General features: G+C 34.6%; 2 protein-coding genes across 2 annotated transcripts in view; both read right to left on the bottom strand.

The window, feature by feature from the left end:
- The window catches only part of LOC142342459 (small ribosomal subunit protein bS21m-like), a 215,764-nt gene that overhangs the window by 109,102 nt on the left and 84,717 nt on the right, over positions 1–21,945 (bottom strand). The gene's annotated exons all lie outside the window — the stretch shown is intronic.
- On the bottom strand, positions 2,804–5,257 carry LOC142342458 (uncharacterized). The gene is made up of 2 exons (XM_075393795.1): positions 4,948–5,257; positions 2,804–3,424 (listed from the first exon to the last, which is right to left on the bottom strand). The coding sequence occupies exon 2, from the start codon at positions 3,397–3,399 to the stop codon at positions 2,938–2,940; it is 462 nt and encodes a 153-aa protein (XP_075249910.1). The 5' UTR covers positions 3,400–3,424; positions 4,948–5,257; the 3' UTR covers positions 2,804–2,937.

The following is a 21,945-nucleotide window of genomic DNA, read 5'->3' as shown; positions in this document are numbered from 1 at the left end:
TATCATCAGATTTGTTTCTGTGCAAAAAAAAACTTTGGGTTAATTGGGTTGTTGGGTTAATTGAGTTGAAAATCCCAATATGGAAATGAAGTTCCCTTACAATTTTAGGTTTAGTTATAGGTTTTTGCGTTATTGTACGGTATCTCATACACCAGGATGTTTTTCTAGACTCTAGCAGTGGCCAAAAAGCAATTTTTGTAAATCTTATTAGCAAGTTCAATAAAATAAAAAAAATGGATTTCGCTGCATATTTTGTATAATCTTTCTGGCTAGTTTGGATAGGTTGCTGCGTATCAAATCCTGAGATTATACAGAAAAATATTTGTTTCTGAAAAAGGTAAAAGTTGAACTTGTTATACCGGCTTGCATTTGTGGACTTTATTGTTGTGAAAGTATTCATTGACTTTTTCAAAACGACAACAAAGAGAATGAAACAAAACTGGTGCAGGTCGATTAATCGATAAATTTTAACGGAAGCAAAATGCCAAAGTTGTCAAAACCATTATATCAGAGGATTCCCCTGAATAGATTCAATTTCGTTTTGTTATAGAGCCACTTAAAAAACTTCTAAAGTTGCAAGGGTCTTGTTTTTATTTGTTGAATTTCTTAAAAGTTTAGTAGTTATCCTGTTTAAAAATAACCTATCGACAGATCTTTATAGACTTTCATTGTTTGAAAATAGTCCTTTTGTTTTTAGGAAATCTTCACAATTCTGTATAAAGAACTTACGGATTTCTCTTTAATTTTTTTTTCTTCGTCAAATGTCAAATTCAGGAAACGAAAACAAGGATTTTCCACAGGTTGTAATAAGAGAAAAAAAGAACCGCAATCAACCACAAAAACTAGATGAGCTATTTTTGATGTTACCGCGCCAAATTTGTTAGAACTGGACGCAATCTTTTTGTTTTACCTAGTGCATTTTTGCGAAATACATGATTGTTGTTGAAAAAACATCAAATCCTAACTTGGAATGGAGTTCTCTGATTCAAATTGTACAAAAGGCATCAAATGCTACCCACAGAGATGTAATTTTTAGAAATGGAGTTTAACAAATCACTCTGCTTGGCATTATTAGGAGTTGATCTTTTTTTTATAATATAACCATCAAACAGAATTAATATTTTTAATAAGTAAAAAAGATTTTGATACAGCAAAAGTAAATTAGTGAACCAACTCTAGTGAATCAAATTTTCGGCAAAGTGAGCAAAATCATATTTATAAAACCAGCCTAAAAATTAGGTACAATAAATCAAAGTCCCACGAAAAGAGTTGACAGAGGAAAAGGTTCGCCATTTTGCGCGTATATCCCTTAATTGACTTAAGGATCTTGTAATAATGCTTTATACCCAAAGAATTAGTTTGGGGTTAATAAATCAGCAGAGCAACTTAAAATTTGGTTTTTTAAAGGATGGTCAACTTTTGTATTTTCGAAAAAAATTAAAAAATGTCAACAATTTCCTCTTGCTGTAAAAATCAACGGAGCTCATCGGAACTAGTTAAAACCGAAAAAGTTTTTTAGTTGCTATTCACTTCTCACGATTAGATAGTTCGCTTCCAAAGAAGGTTTATTTTCTCATAATATAGACAAATACTACATTTTTCAAAGCTAGTCATAAAAGATAACTTTGTAATCAAAACTTCTGTCTGCAACACTTTGGCATTTCTTGACAGTTTTCTTCTAGATTAACCCAAACCAAGGTGCCAGATGGAAACCAGTATGTCCAGACCGTCTCGGTAAAATCTTATGTCGCGCTTTCACTAGATTTTCGTTCATTCATGCCCAGAACTTAGTGCGTTCCAGAGATTTTCGTGCGTTCATAAGACTTTTGGGCCCCCACAAGATTTCGTTCGTTCATGTCCAGACTTTCATTCGTTCACATCAGGCAAACTGTAATAACACTTAATTTGAAAACTGAAATTAGCATAATTTATTCGTTTCGCATGTACATCCTCAAAATGGTCAGTATTAACTGGCTAGTAAAATTTGAAAAACTTTGCCTAAACTTAAAAAAGCACTATAAATTATCTTTAGCTATTTATCATATGCTATGGCTGTAAGGCATAAATTTGTTTTTTTTTCAACTTCAACTACTCTTTCTAACAAAAGAAGTAAAATTTTTATGTACAAGACAAAAGACTTTCGCATTCGACATTTTGCTATTTTTTGAACTCAATTGATTTTTGGCTTTCAGCATTGTCGGCTGCCACTTGAGTGGGTTCTCTGGAGTAGGCGTGCTACATGTCATCTGATATTAGATATTTTAACAAGACTGAAAAAAATAGTGCGTTTTTGTCCAGACTTTCGCACGATCAAGTTCAGACTTTCATGCGTCTTCGATGTTTCCACACTGTTTTTGTTTTGAATGCACGTGCGTTCACTTTTCGTCTGAACATACTTGATTCCGTCTGGAACTTCAACCTGGGAAGCAAAAGACATTTTGGATTCCTTCGCTATCAGTCAAACATTTTTTTCCAAAATTAATTAAATAAAAACTTGTAATACTCATTTTAAAAAACTTGTAATACAAAGCTATAGTTAATATATTATTCATTCTAAATTTTTGTGAAAAACTACCAAAATTGAATCATCTAAAAAAAATATTCAAATAATTTTTTTTCTATATATATATGCAGAACTATTTCAACTGTTTCCTCCTCCCCGAAACATATATAACAATACCATCAATCATACATTCGCATCTACAAATTGCCAGTTGCTTGTGATATCTTTTCTGTTTAAACTGAAATGACCACTATCATCGTTATGATTTAAAAAAACGTTTTTTCAATGGAGATAGGCATGACGAGAAGGAAACAGGCTTATTAAAAGTATAAAGTAGTTTAGTTTCATTATAAAACTCTCCTTCAGTTTTCTTCCTTCGCCAGATTTCTTACTCTAATCGCCATTTTTGAACACGCTGCTCTTCAAAGATTGCATCAAAATAGTACTTGACGACTTTCGAAATCTTGACCTCTACGTACGGTGGGTGTGAAGCAGTTTTTCCTGTATACATCGCACAGCTGGCCTGAAGGGCATCGCTCATTTTGGTCACATCCAGTTGGTATTTCAATATCCTTACTAATGTCGCACTTTCTAAAAAAATTACAGTAGAGTTGTTTGTACTTGTCACAATCTTTCGGCTCCTCACAGGCATCCCCTTCTTTGCTGTTCATGTTGTACCGTATCCCTTGTCTCTTGTAAAACATGAACGGGTCGTACCGTCTGTCGACTATCTCGGGGTTGTAGCGTCTGTCGACTATCTCGGGGTCGTAGCGTCTATCGACTATGTCGGGGTCGTAGCGTCTATCGACTATGTCGGGGTCGTAGCGTCTATCGACTATATAGTCGGCGTTGAGATACACAACACTGATTGTTATGATTGCAAGTTGCGTCAGCATTTTGAGGCAGGTTTTGGGTATGTAACTGAAAAAGATGATTTAATTATCGTTGATATCGTTCAGGTAAATTGTTGAGATTTTTTTTAACGTTCTGCTCTTAAACAACACGTGCGATGTAGATAGAAGCACCCTTTCTTTTCCCTAAGTTTTCCCTATATCACGCAAAACGGTCTTCGAGTGTTTACGTTTGAGATCTTCGGATCATAAAAGCCATGAGATGACAGAAGGTCTACCTAGATACCTTCTTCTGCAAGCATAATTGCATACACACCAAAAAGGGTAGCTTTTTTACGGAAGAATTTAATTGTTTGCAAAGTTCTTTTCATTTGGCATGACTTGACATGGGTACACAATAGGACTATAAAGTTGATTATACGGCTCAGAATTTAATAAAAACAAACTGTTGCCAAAAACATACTTTTTTCTGTAACTTCAATTGAGAGAAAAGTTTGATTGAATGCATCAGTGCATCAGTTTGTCTTTTGCAAGCCAAAAATTTTGTGCATTGAAAATGTTTGCCCTGACAACATTACAAATCTTTAAACAAGCAAATCAAGAAAAACGGAGAAGCATTGGTTCGGTTTTCAAGAACTGCGCCGGCAAAACTTCAATTATTTTCCGCCAAAAAATGAAGCTTACAACCCAGAGACTCCAACAAAACCCAATAACTTGATACCTTGCGAAAATCAAGACTTTCTTACTACAAGTTTTAGTAGTAAACATTTTACATTTGATTTTGAAATAGTATTTTGAGATACCGTTTGTAATTGCTCAATAAACCAAAATAATAAAACGAATTTTTAAACATTGCACAAACTTATTGATATATTTTCTGCTAAAAAATGTGGACTGGAAAAATTATCTAACAATACGTTCAAATCTAAATTAGTTGAGTCAATTATCTGTTGATATTGCAAAGTTCTGAATACTTCTGTACTAAATACTATCAGGATAAATTGTCTAGAGTCAATTTTTTCACCTCTACGTTTTTCAAATTAGTGAATACAAAAAAAAACAAAGGTATCATGGGCAGTTTTTGATTAGTTGAATGTAGACAGCTTTCGAAATTGACGAAGAGATACTTTGTGGATGGCTTCAAGTTCAATTTTTTTATTAGAGATAGGTCATTTATCAATGACTGTGGTGGGCCCATTTAATTTCAATTAAATTTTGGATCTATTCTGTTTCCCCCCAGTGTTCTGATGTCCCCCCAGTTACTTATATGTTGTTATATAGCACGTTACTATGTTAAAAAAAACGTGCGCCTGGGGGTCATAAAATATTTATGCTCACTAAGCTGGGGGGGGGGGGGGAGGGGGGTGGGAGTGAAACAGAATAGATCCGAAACTTCTTATAAAACCAAAATGAACAAAGTGAAAACGTGCGGTCTTGTAAAAAAAAGATTCGAGGGTTACTATTGCACCAATAATATCTTGGTAAGTAAGAGCACCCTCCTGAACTAATCGGTGTTTTTTTTTCAAACTTTGCTTTTCTGGATCACTTCGAAAGAACACTTATGTCAAATTTGAAAAAAATGGTGAATCTTACCTTGAAGTTGAATAGGAGATTACCAAAATTTTTGTTAAACTCGACTCAATCAACACTCAAATTTGTCGGCAGCTGTTTCACTTTTCAATTTTTGACAGAATGAGAAAAGTTCGAGTGCTGTCGGGATATATACACAGGTCACGTGAGGCTAAAGCTGATTCTGACGCTGAAAAAATTAAACTGAGGTCAATTTGGTCCGGACTGAAAAAAGTTGTACATCAAATTGTCAATTTTAGAGGATATACTGATTGAACTCTTAATGGCGTGTCAAGCAGACATAGCAGTTCAAATTTATACTTTTTTAGTTCAAAAAATAATAATACGCAGTTATATACATACAATCAGATATTATTTAAAAGCTTTCAACTGTTTTACTTCTTTCTAATCAACTTTTCAACTATTCAACCTTTTCTTTCTAACGAACTTTTTTCTAATCTAGAACTGTCTGCATAAAATTATAATCATGTTTATGCTGGTTTGTCGTATTCAAGTTAGATTGAACTTTTGTTACCTCTGTTGTAAGTGTAAAAAAAAAATTTATGTAGAGAGGTCTATCATACGGCCCCTTATGACATTTTACTAAATAATTGCACTCCAAAAAGGCCGATATATTGACGATCGTTCAAAATCTCAAACTGAACTGTGCTGATCTTTCACATAACTCTTATCGACCTCAAAACTAGTTAGAAAATCTTAATTTAAAAGGTTGCGTTTTTCAAAATGATAAACTAAGATAAGGCAAAATGCATTGAAAATTATCCAAGAAAAACATTCTATCGTAAAAATGGAATCGTTTTAATATAAAATTAAAACAAATTGGCTAAAACCAAGACAATAAACTCACATTCATCTAAAATGTTAGAAACATCTATTAACTCCCGCTATAAAAGCAAGGTAAAAATTCAGCAAATTTTGTGAGATTTTAATTGAAATACTGTTTTTAAAATTGGTGCTCCCAACAATTGATCTAATTTTATTTGACTTGTCTTTCGGTTTCCTTCACCAAAACAATTAACCCATCATTATCATCACCGGCGGACATAACAATTTTTTATCATTAGCATCAATCGCCCCTTCCAATTTGATTATTAATAGTCGCCTCAGCAATTCCAGGCGGCTATTATTGCGCTCCTATTTTTTAAATCGTCTAACAGATTTTTGTCTCGTCTTACCCTGACTTCTTGGAATTGACTTTTTCAGTGATTTCAGTGACATCTGCTTTGCCGTTAAAATTTGTGTTCGTGGCGTCGTTTCTGTTTTAAGTCAATTGCGTGACTTACCTCACTAAAAAATGACTTCTGTACTCACTTATGGAACTTTAAATTTTATGAACAATTACCAATTAAAGGTCAATAGTGTGCATCTAAGTAGTGCCAAACTTATATGCCATAATTCCTGAGTAATAGAGTCTTGAGTTTTGATTTCGAATATGAAAATTGAAAAAGCTCCACTAGTGTTTTCTTCCTTGTAGAGAAATCGTGATTCATAAAAATGGCAGTCCGAATCTAACACAAAAAGTTTAGTGGTCTATTAAAAAAAGCTGGTGGTCGATCTGTCAATCTTGTTTCTTTAGATGCTTCAATTCATGGTAGGCCACAAACGTCTATCGCGGCTATTTTCCGACAATCTGCCGGCTATGTTATTACTTTTGAGCTAATCTGCGCATTTTTGCTTCAAACGCATGGTAGACACTAAATAATGTATAGGTAAACTCACCTGAACAGTGTGCAGTTTTAAGTTCATGAACAACTGAAACCCATCTGCAATATTTTGCTAAAAACTGCTTACCTTCAGACCCTTCAGGTAAAATACCTGCTACTAAATCTTCTATTTTTAAAAAATAAAATTTCAGCAATTTTAAATGAAATTGCAGGTACGTTCAAGTACAGTGGATGTATTTTGCAGGAACTCCAAAACTCGTGCACAGTTCAAGTAAATTTTTCTGAATTTTCAGGTAATTTTACCTGCATATTTTTAGAGTGTAAAGGATAATACTTGTAGAGGACTACACTGGTATTACTGACACGTTACTTATTAAAGTGTTATTTATAAACAAGGAGGCTCGGTAATGTGCGTTCGCACATAAAGTTCCGACCCCGCTCATCTATATTTTTCACTTAATTGTCTACCAAATGAGGAAGAGACAGAAAAAACTGTGTTATTGAAGAAACCAATAATCGAACAAAAACAATTTACCTAGGAGGGCCAACGAGACGTGTCATTAATGTGACTACTAGAAAAGAAAGCAACAAAATCAAATTTACAAATAATAATTACGACCAAAACTCGTTGTCTATTTTTTTTAAAACAACTAATTACCCAATCAAAATGGCGTCAGACAAAAACCATACTGAGGAAAAATGAAACCTGTACTTCATTAGAAAAAAAATATGGTACTTTTTCTCAATGCGACTTGATAACAAGTCGACAAGAAAAATAAAGGAAAATTTTAAAAAAACGTTGCCATTTTTTGGAAAAAATTAATGTCAACCTGATTAAAAACATTATGTATCAATTGAAATCAATGATAAACTCATTTATACTTCCATAGAAAGTGATTGAGACTCTTCATTATCCAGGATATTTCATACTACTACAAGAAAAAAACGACAAATACTGGCAAAATTGAGAAATTGAGAATTTACACAAAAACGACGTCCCAGCCAATTAAACATTAAACTGTTCACTAAGAACTTTTTTTTGAATGCTCTTTTTCAAATGGCAACAGAACCGGCGATTATTGTGATACTGTGAAAAAAACAAAAGTCTACAAAATAATGGGCAAACATGCAAGAATCCCGAACAAATTATTAAAACTCGTTATACCAAGAACAAATACCATTTGAGGAAAATACAACAGTTATGAAGAGCAAATTGTAGTTCACTAGACAACGGATGTGACTTGTCCATAGAGAAGCTAAGCTACTAATTAACAGATGTAAGATTGGCAAAACTCAAAAATTCATTGTATTTTTTGAAAATCAAATGATTTTTTAATTGGCAACAAACATAAGCTTTCTAATAAAAGAATAGACAGTTTATCTTGCATTGGCGTAGAACATTGTAAGTGTACTTGCTCTTATTGAGACTAAGTCATAAGACTATAAAACAACAATAAATTCAAGCAGATCTACAAAAATTTCATAAACAACTTTAAGAAACCACAGTGTTGAAGCCATCAAATTTAAAAGATATTAACCTCGAGAAAATTGGATCCTCATTTCGGTCTGGTCTACAATTAATATTATAAAGTCTTTTAGTTAAATGACTATCTCAAAATGACAACAAAAACCCGCAAACGTTGAAAAGTATCTAAAACACACAAAATTTTTCTAAAACAATTTGACTAAGACTTGAAGACACCAGTCAAAACGTTTAACGAACAAAGACTTTTTTTAATTGGTTCAACAAAAAACTAACGAGATCTCTAATTAATGAGGCTAAATTACGAAAAGAATACGAAATTGCAAAGTTCGAAATGTTACAAAAACCAGAACAAAAGTGAAAAGTTCAATAAAACTTTCGATTTTTTTGGAAAGAAAAAATATTTGAAAGTCATTAAAACCATCAGCTATACCCAATTATCCCAATTATAGTCGTTGAGTTCATTTAATGAAACACAATGCGAGGACTTGCGAGACACAACTTGCGAGGAATTATTAATGTGGACTTATTTGATTATTGTAACGGCGCTTTTATTCAATGTTGGGTTATCATCTGCTTCCTTTTTTTGAATGAAGGCGTCTGTTTAAAGTCTTATTGTGCATAAGTTAATGCCACCATTGCCAGGATTGGCAGCATTTCCTATCATTTTCCAAGTTGTCCTCATTGAAGTATTTGCATCTGTACTGCAGAGTACCACCCCGTGACGCACTCAGGAAATACCTTCACGAATTAAAAAAAAACTTTTAGTAGAGTTGCACGTTTCAAACAGAACCATCCCAGACTGGACATCTTTTGCTGTCAACGTAAACAAACACACTTTTGCCTGTGAGGAGTTTAGGAGCAATTTTTCTTCAGTCAAAATAGTGTTTACCTGAGATCTCTGGGTTCTTTATTGCATTCTTCAACCCGCGTTCAGAAAGTTAAGAAATGTTTCGGAGAAGTTTTCCGAGTGTATAGAGTATGTGCCTCTAAGCTATGTCAATTAATTTCCTATTATAATTATAGATTCACAAATATATTGCAGGAACTGTGAGAACATATTCAGTAGATTGCCGGAATAGCTGCGAAAGATATAAACTTGCGTGTCTTATCATAGAGCGGGACAGAAATGACGTCGCCCAAAAAGCTATGTAAAACATTTAACGAAAAAATAATTAAGCCTGCTAAAATTCATTCCACAAAAGCCGTTTTGATATGACCTTTATCCCACCCATGAGTTCCTTTGATCTTAAATTAATCAAATGAAACTTAATTTTTAAAGAGCAAAAGTCACGTATGATCAAAGTCACCTATGATCAAAACCTTATCACGCAAATAACCTAAACTGTTTGCTACAGGGAGTAGGAAATAACATCACGCAAGAACCGTTAGTGAGAAGAAAAAGTCGTTGAAAAAGTTTGAGTTTTTCAGCTTTGCTATGTGAACATATGTAAAATGAAAAAAGAGCATTAGACGACGAACTAAAAAAACCCAGCATGACAAGTCTTGACCTACTATTCAACAAATTTCACTGACTAAACGAAAAATTTAACATACAATGGACTATGACCGGATTTAGCAAACCATTTAGAAAAAAATGATTAAAAATTTAAAAAAAAAACACTAAAAATCAGAGTAAAAATGCCGCATGTGACAAAAACCAGTATCGGAAATGCACAATTGGGTTCAAATAACGTTTTCTAACTTAAAAATTAGAAAAAAACTTACACCACATAATCACTCGCTTTTTTTCCACTTCCTGTTTTGGAGCAATCAAAACCATCATTTCAATTTGACTTCTGAAATCATGAAGATGTGTGAACTCTGGAAACGACTCGACGTAGAAAAATGCGCTTCCACGCTGACCCGATGAACCTTCTCGTTGATTATATTTAACATTTTGATGCACTAACAGGAAATTATCTGACAAGAAACGGAAAAAAATATGATAAGTTGCTTCTTTAAGTTGCGACCCGAAAAGAACGGTTGGCAAAAGACTTTGTAAAAGAAGAAAACAGTAAATTTGTAACAAACTAGTATCAATAGACAAAAGATGGAACTGAACTTGTTTATAGAGAAAAGGCGTAAAAATGGAAGTTTGGCGGCAGAGAGCAAATGAAAAAAAAATTACTTAAGAAAATTCAAACAAAATTCTCTGCAAACAAAAAATGCAAACTGCCAATCGTTATTCGGAGAAAAGTTTAATTACGCCTCTTGCTGGAACAGTCAGTCACTAATACTTGGCAGAGAAATACTAAACATTCAGTTAAAAAAAATCAAAGAAAAAACGTGAAAAAGATTGGAAAACTGTTTTTCTTATTTCAATAAAAATGTCACGTCTAGCTTTCAAATGTCACTTCATAGTAGCAACAGCTATCCAATTGCTACTAAACAAGAATAAAAACAGCAGGAGAACCATTACAAAACGGCACAAAAAAATAACCATTTTGCTCTTTTTTGTTAAATTTTCCTTAGCAAAAGCAACTCAGAATTAATATCAATCAATTTGAGAGGCAATTAAAAAAAAGCTAAAATAACTCAATTTAATCAAAAACCTAATCTCCTCAAATGATATCAAAAGTTGAACAAGAGTAAGAAAATAGATGAGAAAGCATGAAACAAAGCAAAAAGGTAAAATTAAAAGTACAAAATTGACACCAAAAGTTTAAAATTCGCTTCATATTGTCAAAAATAATTCCAAACGCACTAATTAATTCCAAATAATTCCAAATTAATTCCAAAATAATTCCAAATAATTCCAAACGCACCGGTTGAGATAATTGAGTCAAACTACTGTAAGCGTTGGAATTAATGCTACAAACGGCTCTAAAAAACCGCACGCGATCAAAAGGTTTTGCTCGCTCAGTGAAAATTTTTCACACAAACTTTTATCGCTCTATTATTTTATTTTATTTAGTTTATTTATACATCAGTTTATTATCTGCACTCCGGTAGGGTACCAAAATTAGGCTTTTGCCGTCCATGTTAAAATAAAAAAGCACACAAAAATGTGTGTGAATGTCCAAAAAATATTGTACTGCCACAACACACGGTTTTTTGGGGGAAGAAGTGACACACGAGAAAATGCACAGTTACATGGTAAATCGTGCATTTTTACACGATTTTCTCGGCCTTAAATTCATGGGTTTTCCAGTGCTTCACACAATTAATATTGTGAAAAAACGATTTTTCTTGTAAAAATTCCAATTTCTCGCATTATTCCACCTGAAATTCTCATTTGAGTACTCAATAAACTTTTTTTTAACAAAAATGAAATTCACCCGATTTTTTGTGTGTTTTCACATGAGAAAATCGTGTGGTTTTTAATGCTAAAAATTTTATTTAATACACGAAAAAACGTTTTTTTTACACAATTTCACACATTTTATTGTGTGAATTACGCAAAAAACCATGGGATTAAGGCCGAGCGAGTTAAATGCACAATTTATCCTGTAACTGGGCATTTTCGCATGAGTCACTTTTCCCCAGAAACAACGAGTGACAATACACGATTTTTTGTGTTATTTACACGAGAACAATTTAGTGTGTTAATTCAGGAATTCCTGTGCCCCGGTGTTTACCTGACTTTAAACAAGAGTTGTGTTGATTTGAAAGAAAAACAAAATATTTTGTGTCGCAAGCCCAAAAACAGGCAGCTGACAGTTTGGCGGAAAAGATCCTGTTTTCTCAATTCATCACTATAAAATTTTTGTTGTTGCTCGAGAAAATTGCATTAACTAACGAAAAAAGTGGGTCAGAGCTTTTTTAAGCAAGTTGCGTCACGCAAACGCAATTATAATTTGTCCTTTATTGATTGGGTTGGTTTTCTTAGTAAAAGATTTGCTAAGTTCATACCGGACACAAATTTTTGACGATATGGTCGGTGAAAAAATTTTGCTCTATCCAGTCCTACAGCGCAGATATTTTCCCTTTTTATTTCACAGTTTTCACTCTCAATTTTTTTGAGAAAACCCTCATTACACCGCACAGGTATACCCCAAAATTTTCGACTCTGTAAAATTGGCTCGAAAATTAGATACATACAATGAACGAAATCAGGAGACGTCCTTTGTAACTTACATTTCGCAAAAGGGGTTCCACCAATTTTGCGAAATAAAAAAACATTTGGATCGAAAAGTAGGCTACAAGCTTGTAGCACGTTTCCGCTCATTTTAGGTATCTATTTTTCGCATTAAAAGTATCTCTAATCCGCTATTGAGCCTAATTAAACGCGCGCTGTTTGAGCATGCAAAGTAATTTAATACTTTGTAAAAAGCACTTTAATAGATTTAATTGAAGCCTTCATAGCTTTAAAGTGATTTAAATAAATGTAACCACAAAAACTGATTTTTTTCAGAAAACTCACTGGCACATCAAAGGTTTTGTATATCAATGTGGGACTGGCCGATTTTAATAAATAGTAATAAAAAGTACTAATAAGCAGTAATAAGTAATAATAAAGTACTATAAGTAGTGAAAAAGTAGTAATAAAGAGTAATCAATTATACTAGTAGTAATAAGTTAGGCTTAATTAATTAAATAGTAATTAAATTAGGCTTAATTGCGGATTATATGCGAAATCGAGCTACATTGCGGGCGAAAAATTGATACATAAATGAAGCAGATGCGTGATGCAAGCGGAGCAAAAAATAGGTTATAAAGTGTGTACTTGTATTTTGCGGCTAGGAATAGGATACTTTTGCGACCACGGGTTGCTAATTTCCTTCCATTTTGCTGGTTTCTGCTAAAAATAGCTATTTTCTGCAATATTGTTCCATTTTTAATGTATTAACATAGTAAAAACGAACACGAGATACACGCATCGGGCATATCTGCCCGTGACAATTTGGGTATACCTCTGCGGTGTAATGCTATAATTCAACAAAATAGTAAGACACTTGTCGAGTTAGTGCATTATCCAATATTATGTCAACACAACGAGTTCAGCTTTCTGAAAAATACTTTTTATTACTTGGCCATCTTTGTTTTCTGATGACTGGTTGCGCTCTCGAATTGCTTGTTAACAAAGTTCCGCTCTCGAATTGATTGTTTGAAACGTTAATCAACTAATTAATTTCACCCTTCTCAATGTATGTCATTTTTTGACTTATTCGAGTGAAGATTTTGAGATGTCTTGGATTTTATAAAGCTTACTTTTTAGTTCATGTCACATAGGACACATAACATCCCGGAGGTGCAGAATAGAAAGTTAAAAAGCTCACATAACACAGTTTTTCAATGAGCTGAGACTTTTGATCCTTCGAAATCTTCTTCAAACATCAACAATATTAATTTTAATGCAGCGCATGTCACTTTGAACCTTCTAGTTGGCAATCAGCAAAACCACCAAAATGCTATCTGTAAGTATTGTGAAAGATTCTCTTCTGGTGACTGAATTGCAGATTGTAAATTCAACTGCTAAAGATACCACGTCTTTAGTTTTGTGCGATACTGCTTGCGTTAACTCTTGGGTGTCCAATAATCTCGCTTATAGACTGGGTTTGCAAGTTATAGATTTTTGCTTTCCTTGCAATATACAAAGAACGTAAACAAAATTAAGTGTAGTCGTAACCTTTGTGCTTCCCCCAAGGCTATAGACCGTTCACTCCCTGCATACGAGTACTCATCTCAGAGAAGTTAAGCCTCTGTTAATTCTGTTTAAGGCTGCAATCGATATTTAAGGCTGCAATCGGCTCACACAGCAAAAATGCCTCCGATATACGGACAGACAAAATATGTTCTCTTCTGTTGGAGCGGCCCATTGCACATTATTACGCCTGTCCCCTCACCGGAAATGATCAATAATATTAAAGATTTCAAGATTAAAGAGTAGCAATAACCAGCAGAAATAATGATCCCCTGCCGGAATGGAAACAGTAGCAGGACAATGACAAACCATTGCTGCGCAATCGCTGACGGATGAGATCAACGTGTCGCATATCGAAACTCTTGTCACAGGGAGAACAAAAACTGCCATTGCTGAGTTTGCATACTGTGATCTCATGTAAAAAGATGCACTTAAGACCTTGGAACAAATACTTTGGTAAGCCAAAAGCCGTTGTCAGCGCTCATTTAGACACACTCAGCAGCTGTTTCCTACAGCTGTAGATGCATAATAGTGGTAACATCATTAACTGTTCGGCTAATATTTCTTGTCGTGTCTGTGTCTTCAGGTTACCTTCAAGTGATTCTAATCTAAAGAGCGGGCCACGAATATACAAATTTGCCTCTCACAATTTAAAATTCAATGGTTGGTTGAAGGGGAAGACCGAAGCACATGACTTAACGGAACACAATTCCACAAATGCAAAAACTGAGGACAACACCAACTCCGTTATCAAGATTGAATTTGCCACAAGGAAATTCGCTGTCAACACACATCGAGGATGCACTCATAAGTTAATATAAGGATGCAATAACCACATCCATCTTCGCTTATTGCAGTGTCTGTAAGGGCAATCGTCGTCTACGGGAGTGTCCTGTTTTTAGGGAAAAAAGTTTTACGGAATAAACAAAGGCAGTAACTGAGCAAAGTTGTGCTTATCATGTTTGGAGGAAAAACATATGTTCCGGCAATGGCCGAATCCGGGCAAGTGCAGAAACGACGTGCAGGATAGACTGATTGACGGACATAATAGTTGTGCAGAATAGACTGAGTTGCAGAACTCCAACTCACATGGTAAAGATACCACGTCTATAGTTTTGTGCGATACTGCTTGCGGCAACCCTTGGCTGTCCAGTAATCTCGCTTATAGACTGGGTTTGCAAGTTATAGATTTTTGCTTTCCTTGCAATATACAAAGAACGTAAACAAAATTAAGTGTAGTCGTAACCTTTGTGCTTCCCCCAAGGCTATAGACCGTTCACTCCCTGCATACGAGTACTCATCTCAGAGAAGTTAAGCCTCTGTTAATTCTGTTTAAGGCTGCAATCGATATTTAAGGCTGCAATCGGCTCACACAGCAAAAATGCCTCCGATATACGGACAGACAAAATATGTTCTCTTCTGTTGGAGCGGCCCATTGCACATTATTACGCCTGTCCCCTCACCGGAAATGGTCAATATTATTAAAGATTTCAAGATTAAAGAGTAGCAATAACCAGCAGAAATAATGATCCCCTGTCGGAATGGAAACAGTAGCAGGGCAAGAAGAAACCATTGCTGCGCAATCGCTGACGGATGAGATCAACGTGTCGTATATTGAACCTCTTCGTGTCACAGGGAATACAAAAACTGCCATTGCTGAGTTTGCATACTGTGACCTCATGTAAAAGGACACACTTAAGACTTTGGAATAAATATTTTTTGCAGCCACAAGCCGTTTTCAGTGCGCATTCAGACAAACTCAGCAGCTGTTTCCTACCTCTGTATATGCATAATAGTGGTAAAATCATTAACTGTTCTTCCACTTTTTCAAGTCATGTCGGGGTCTGCAGGTCACTCTCATGTGACTCTAACCTAAAGAGCGGCCCACGATTATACAACGTTTGCCTCTCACAATATGAAATTCAATGCTTGGTTGAAGGGGAAGGCCGAAGCACGTGACTTAATGGAACACAATTCCGCAAATGCAAAAACTGAAAACAACACCAACTCAGTTATCAAGAATGGAGTCGCCTCAAAGACATTCGCTGTCAACACGAAGTGAAAAGTTCAAACATACACTAACTTCAACCGAAACAACATCCATCTTGGCTCATTGCCGTGTCTGTAATGGGAATCATTGCCTCTGAAATTGTCCAGTGTTTGAGGGAAAACTCCCACGCAACAAGCAAAAGTATTAACTGAAGCAAAATTGTGCTTCTCATGTTTGAGGGAAAACATATGTTTCTCCAATGGCCAAATCCCCGGAGGTTCTGAATAGATGGTTGCAACAGCTCACATAACACAGTTCTTCTTTGAGCTGAGACGGTTTATCAGTAGAAAGCCTCTCCAACCAACAACAACTTTAATTCTAATGCTGGAGCTTGTCTTTTTGAACATTCTAGTGGGCAATCAGCAAGACCACCAAAATGTCATCTGCTAGTATTGGTTGCAGATTGCAAGCTCACCTGGTAAAGATACAACGTCTTTAGTTTAGTGCGATACTGCTTGCGGTAACTCTTCGGTGTCCAATAATTTTGGAAATAGACTGGGTTTGCAAGGTATAGGATTTTTGGTTTGCTTGCTCAATGTACTGAACATAACCAAAATTAGTTGAAAACGCACCAATTGTTTTGCTTTAGATCACAGAAAATTAAAAGCTATTTCTTTTCAGAAAAAAAAATGTAATAGAACCAATGTTTTTGTGTTTGTCTATTAGCAGTTGCGAAAGAATATAAGTTAGGAAAGGCAACTTAGAAAATCAGCGCTGCTTTAGTACCATTAAATTTCTTCTCAAAATTATCTGGAAGTTTGTTTCGCGAACAAAAGCGAATTACTGTATCAAATTTTTGTTCGTTTTCGCACCAACAGTTGAGAGATGTTCAGAGATTGTTATGCGAATTTCTCAGACATTTCTTTTTTAAATATTGAAATCGTTTAGAGGACGTTTAGTGCAACTTATATACTGTGAAAACATTGTACTGTGCCTGAAAACTGTTGTAGGCACACAGTCGTATGAAAGGTGCGTCATTATTTGAAAAGAGTGGCTTTGATTTTTCTATGGCGAAAAAATTAGTATAATTTTTATTAGATCTTATGAAGTCGGATCATGACAGAAAGTTTGGACCTTTTCCGTTTTTGACCCCGCAGTACGTTATGCACCCCCCCCCCCGGTACAGAGCACTTGTCTTTGGATGAAAAAACATTATATAAAAACACGGCACGTGCATCTGGGGATGCAAATATTATTCACCCCACCATGCTGGGGGCACAAATGAAAAAATCCAAAAGTTTTTATCACTGCTCTAGCGTCAAATGTTTGAGGCTCTTCTATGTTTTAGAAAGTAACGTTGAATTTAACATTGAATGAGATTTTTGATATTGGTGTTTAGTTTTGATCATGTAATCTAAAAATAAAATAAAACGAATTGGATCATTTTTGGTGGAAAACAAAATAAAAAAGCTTTTATTCTCTCAAAGTTTGCCATAGTTAATTACATTCATTAACGAAGTTTATTACACAGAGTTACAAATAAAATCATCTCAATAACTTTTTTCACTATTAAACTGTAGAATTGCTTTTTTTGCTCTTCAAACCATTTACTCGTACTATTTGGCCATCTATAATAAATATTATAACATTTTTGTTGCGACATATACCAATTGTAAAGATCTTGTCTATTGTCTAGGATTTTCTGACCATTATCAGAGCAAAACACGCACTATAGTTTTTCCCATGCCTCTAAGAGAAAAAAAACCATGTTGTGAGGGGAAAGGGGGAGGAGGGAGCTGGGGAGTGCTCAGGTGGTAGAGAAGGAAGAGGAAGGGCCATTAAAAAAGAAACGTTTATTCAAGTTTTTGCAGACTACTTCTAACTATTAGACATCGATACAATCTAGTATTCGTTCATCCAGTGATTGGTTGTTGATTTTGGGCTTTTCACGAACATTTACGCGTGAAATAATCACAGAATTGGCCCGAGGGACATCGTGCATTTTGATCGCATCCCTCTGGTATTGGGATGGTGGGCTCTAACACGCATTGCCCGACTACCCAACTGCAATAGAGTTTCTTGTATTTGTCACAATCTTTCTCTTCTTTACACTCGTCTCCTGCTTCACTGTCCATTTTGTAGGCAACCCTTTGTCGCTTGTAAAACATGAAAGGGTCGTATCTTTTGTCGGCTATGTAGGGGTTGTAGCGTCTATCGGCTACATAGTTGGCGTTGAAATACGCAACACAGCACACAAGGAAAGCTAGTTGTGTGAGCATTTTGAGGCAAGTTTTGGGGTGGAGAAATCTGAACAAATAAAAATAAACAAACAAGCAAACAAATAACAAACAGTATTAGGAACCACAATTTTTGTGTCCGGGGTTTTCCATCCCCTATCATTAAGCCTCGATTTCAATTAATTATGTATTTGGTATAATTAACAGTGAAATTAAAGGAATATCTAAGGTTAGGGTAAAGTGATTAGAGATTAAAAAAATCAAAATTCAAGATTTGCAGGGTTTGAGAGGGAGGGTTCTCAGGTCAAAAATTTAGTTGCGATGTGATACAAGGACAAAAATTTGGTGTGAAAATATGGGTGGGAGGTAAGTCAATTAGGGTTGAAAGAACTAGAGCCTATAAATATAACCGGTGAAAATAAGGCCATTTACGAACCTATTTATTATTATTTGAAGTGGACTCCGATTACAAAATTGAGCAAATTTGGTCAAAATTCCCAAAAAAAATATGACATCGTCTATAGCTTCTTAATATATATATATATATATATATATATATATATATATATATATATATATATATAATATATTCTTTATTCAATCTTAACTCCCCACTTCCTAAAAAAAACGTCAGTATCAATTTTAGAATTCTTTTTGATACTCCTCGCGTAAAGGTCTGTTATTCATGTGTAACGTGGCTACACACCCTGCATTTACAGCTTTTATACAATAGAAATTGAGAAAATTACATTTTTTGGTTCCTAAGTTGGCAATTTGTACACCAAAATGTTTATTTATACAAATTTTTCAATTTCAATATCGCTCAAATTCATATAAATTTGGTCTGTTTTCTCTATTCTATTTTCAATTTTAAACATTTGAGCCTAAGTGTAAGCAAAGGAAAAGATCAAATATAATCAATGTAAAATGAAGATAAGTTAGGGTCAGTTTATCTTAACCGTAGTAAGGTGAGTTAAGCTAAAGCTAAGGTTTTTGTTAGGTCACATGAAGCCGAAAAGCCAAATTTTTGCGCTTTAGTTTGGAATGGAAAATAGAGAATTGTAGAGTAAATTGAAAAAAAAGTGTAGCAATCTTAATTAGCCAAACGATGGAAAATATCATTCATAGCTTCAGGATGACCATAGCCGGACAAATATTGGCTGCAATGATGACCACGTGAAAATTTCAGATGCAAAAAAAGTGGCCATGGTCACCAAAAAAGAGCAAAGCTGCTCATGAAAAGAACAGTCTGAATTGTGAAGGTAATAAGAAAAAGGGCAGCTGAGCACAGGCCGAAGTCGCCTAATGCTGTTCCGCTCTGATTACGCAGGAACCAAAGTTATTATTATTATTATTATTATTATCATTATTATTATTATTATTATTATTACTATTATTAATATCATTATTATTATTATTATTATTATTATTATTATTATTATTATTATTATTATTATTATTATTATTATTATTATTATTATTATTATTATTATTATTATTATTATTATTATTATTATTATTATTATTATTATTATTATTATTATTATTATTATTATTATTCGACAAGCAGTCAAGTAAAAGAAGAAAACAGCATTGTTATTAACGAAAAAAAGCAAAGTTGTGCTGACATTTTGACGTAAAATAGTTAGATTATCTGACTGGTAAAATCAATGGATAATTGATTTGAGGAAACAGAGAAAGATGGTTGGACAATTTTGAACGAGAAAACTTGTATTTATTTATATCAGCCGTACATATTATTTCCGGGTTAATTTACATGCAAAATTCTGCACGAAAGTTGCTTTTGCCTGTGAATAACGTTATAGCTATATTTTACAATCACTTGACTTTTCAGCAAATTTTTTGAGCCAGCTATTCTTTGGATGTTTATTAGTCTGACTGATATAATTTTAGCTACTTAATTGTCGAAATTGTGTTTATTCGCTTCGAGAAAAATAACATTTCAAAAACTGCTTCTCCATTTTTTTAAAGAAAATATTCTTTTTTAAAAAAAAAAACTGTAAAATTATACAATGAAAAGTCGACTGAGAAAAGAAATACATACCTTTTAACTCTGAGCTACGAAAGATTTAATTAATGCTAAAATAATCAGCGCAAGTTTTAGGAGCTGCTTATCAAGTTCTGATTTTCGAAAGAATGAATCAAATGAGTTTTTTGTATACTCTTAATGCGGTGGTCAGGTGATTTGTGAGGCCACAATAAGACAATACGGTATTGGCGTTTTATGACTGACTGCTCTCTAAAACTAGTAAAAACTTTTGAAGTCAAAACAATTACATAAGTCTGTTCATTTTTTTCTATCGAAGTTACTTGAGTTCAGTAGACATGAACTCGGCTAACTTAATAGATCATTGTAGCGTTGTGCGTTATTGAATATGACGCTGCTTTAATTTTAATGCTGTGATTGAAAATTTAGTTCTAATCTGTGTGATACTCAAAAGTGCACTTCACATAACTTTTGGTGAACTTCGAAGCACTTTTTATGATATTCTTAAGCGAATTGCAAGCGATGTTCTCGTTTCTTCTGCTTAACGGTTCTTAAGATCAACAAGTCCGTAAATTAAAAGATACGACAGGAAATGGATGTTGATCTTTTTTTTCTAAGCGTTTTTTCTTGAAACTCTTCTTGGAATCAGAAATTGTAACAAGATCATGTAAGCTGATCAACAAAAAAAAATTTTGAAAAGAGCAGCAAAAATAAATTTGAATTAACACTTAACTTGGCTACCATGACTAGGTTTATAAAACAGCAGATCACCAGTTTAACAAATCAATTTTCAGCAGTTCATTTCAGTTTTCCAGATATGAAATATATGTTTCTATTCGCCATACTTTGGTCAGGTAAGAATAAAAACAAATAAATAAAACAAACGAATAAATAAATAAACTTAATCAATCGCGTTTTCATTTGGAATAGTAAAACAGTCGGGTTTTCAACTAGGATAGTGGAATCCACACTATTTGGTTAGCAAATGGGATACTGAAACCCGCACAACCGAAAGTCATGAGACATTAAGGAGGCTTCTTTTGCTTGCAGTTGTTGTCTGTCAGCAGAGCTATTTGGTTCAATGTCTTTCTTAGCAATTCAGAGAGTCCTCCAAATGATTCAAAAGCCATGGGAATAAATTGAACACCTATGTTGGCACATTGTTGGGAATATTGCTCTAACTTCCTGTCTTCTGCAGCTCTCAGGGCAAAACCAGACCTCCTCGCCGCATTTGAAAAAAATACTGGGCTGAAGTTGGGAGGTAATGGTTATATCCAGAGCTGACGGTTGCCCAGCAGACCCACAAGGTAAATACACATCTCAAGTTCAAGAATTTGTTTCTGGTATAAGGTTTTTCTGCTCGCAAATTGGTGACAGGTTGGCAGCGCTGCAAGCGGAAAAAATTTCGCCCCGCTCATGACATGCAACAGCGAAATCATATCGCCCCGCTCATGACATGCAACAGCATGATCACCGAGTGTATCCAAAGATCCTGTTTTACAATAGGGACACTTCCTTTCTTTTTCATATATGGGAGTGCCAAGTCTGTACTTCACAGGTGCACGAAACTCGTTTGGCAAGGGATGGAGGCCAAGAGCCCGTATGGCAGCTGCTGATAACCCTGCTCCTGATTTAGGCAGAGAGAGTGACAAGGCATTTGTTTCATCAATCATTTTGGTAAAAGTGTGATCTGCTATCGGACTTTGGCCAGTTATAAGCTCTACTAAAGTAGCTGACTGCGATATCGAACCAATATAGGCTGCTATTATCTTATCAGACGCTCGTCGGATTCCAATTCCAGTCCTTTTGATAGACAAACATGCTTGATGCCATGATTCATTTGGACAAGACTGTTCCCAGTATATTCTCAAAGGTTGTTCTTTGAAGCGAGTCAAATTCCTCAAAAATTTTTGTAGCTTCCTCTGATGGTATTGCAGAGCATTGAGTACACCATTTTTGGTGCACCCAGGCAACTACGTAGAATGCCAAGAGAACACTGTGGGTCGTTTATGTACTCGAGTTTCTCCAGTAA

This window comes from Convolutriloba macropyga, chromosome 7 (assembly GCF_964194025.1).
Source record: "Convolutriloba macropyga chromosome 7, txConMacr16.3, whole genome shotgun sequence".
Classification (NCBI taxonomy): Eukaryota; Metazoa; Xenacoelomorpha; order Acoela; family Convolutidae; genus Convolutriloba; species Convolutriloba macropyga.
Note: the sequence above shows the minus strand (reverse complement) of the source record. Positions and strands in the feature narration are given on the sequence as shown.

Excerpts from the sequence above, each read along its gene's own strand:
- LOC142342458 (XM_075393795.1), bottom strand. The coding sequence starts at position 3,399 with ATGCTGACGCAACTTGCAATCATAACAATCAGTGTTGTGTATCTCAAC.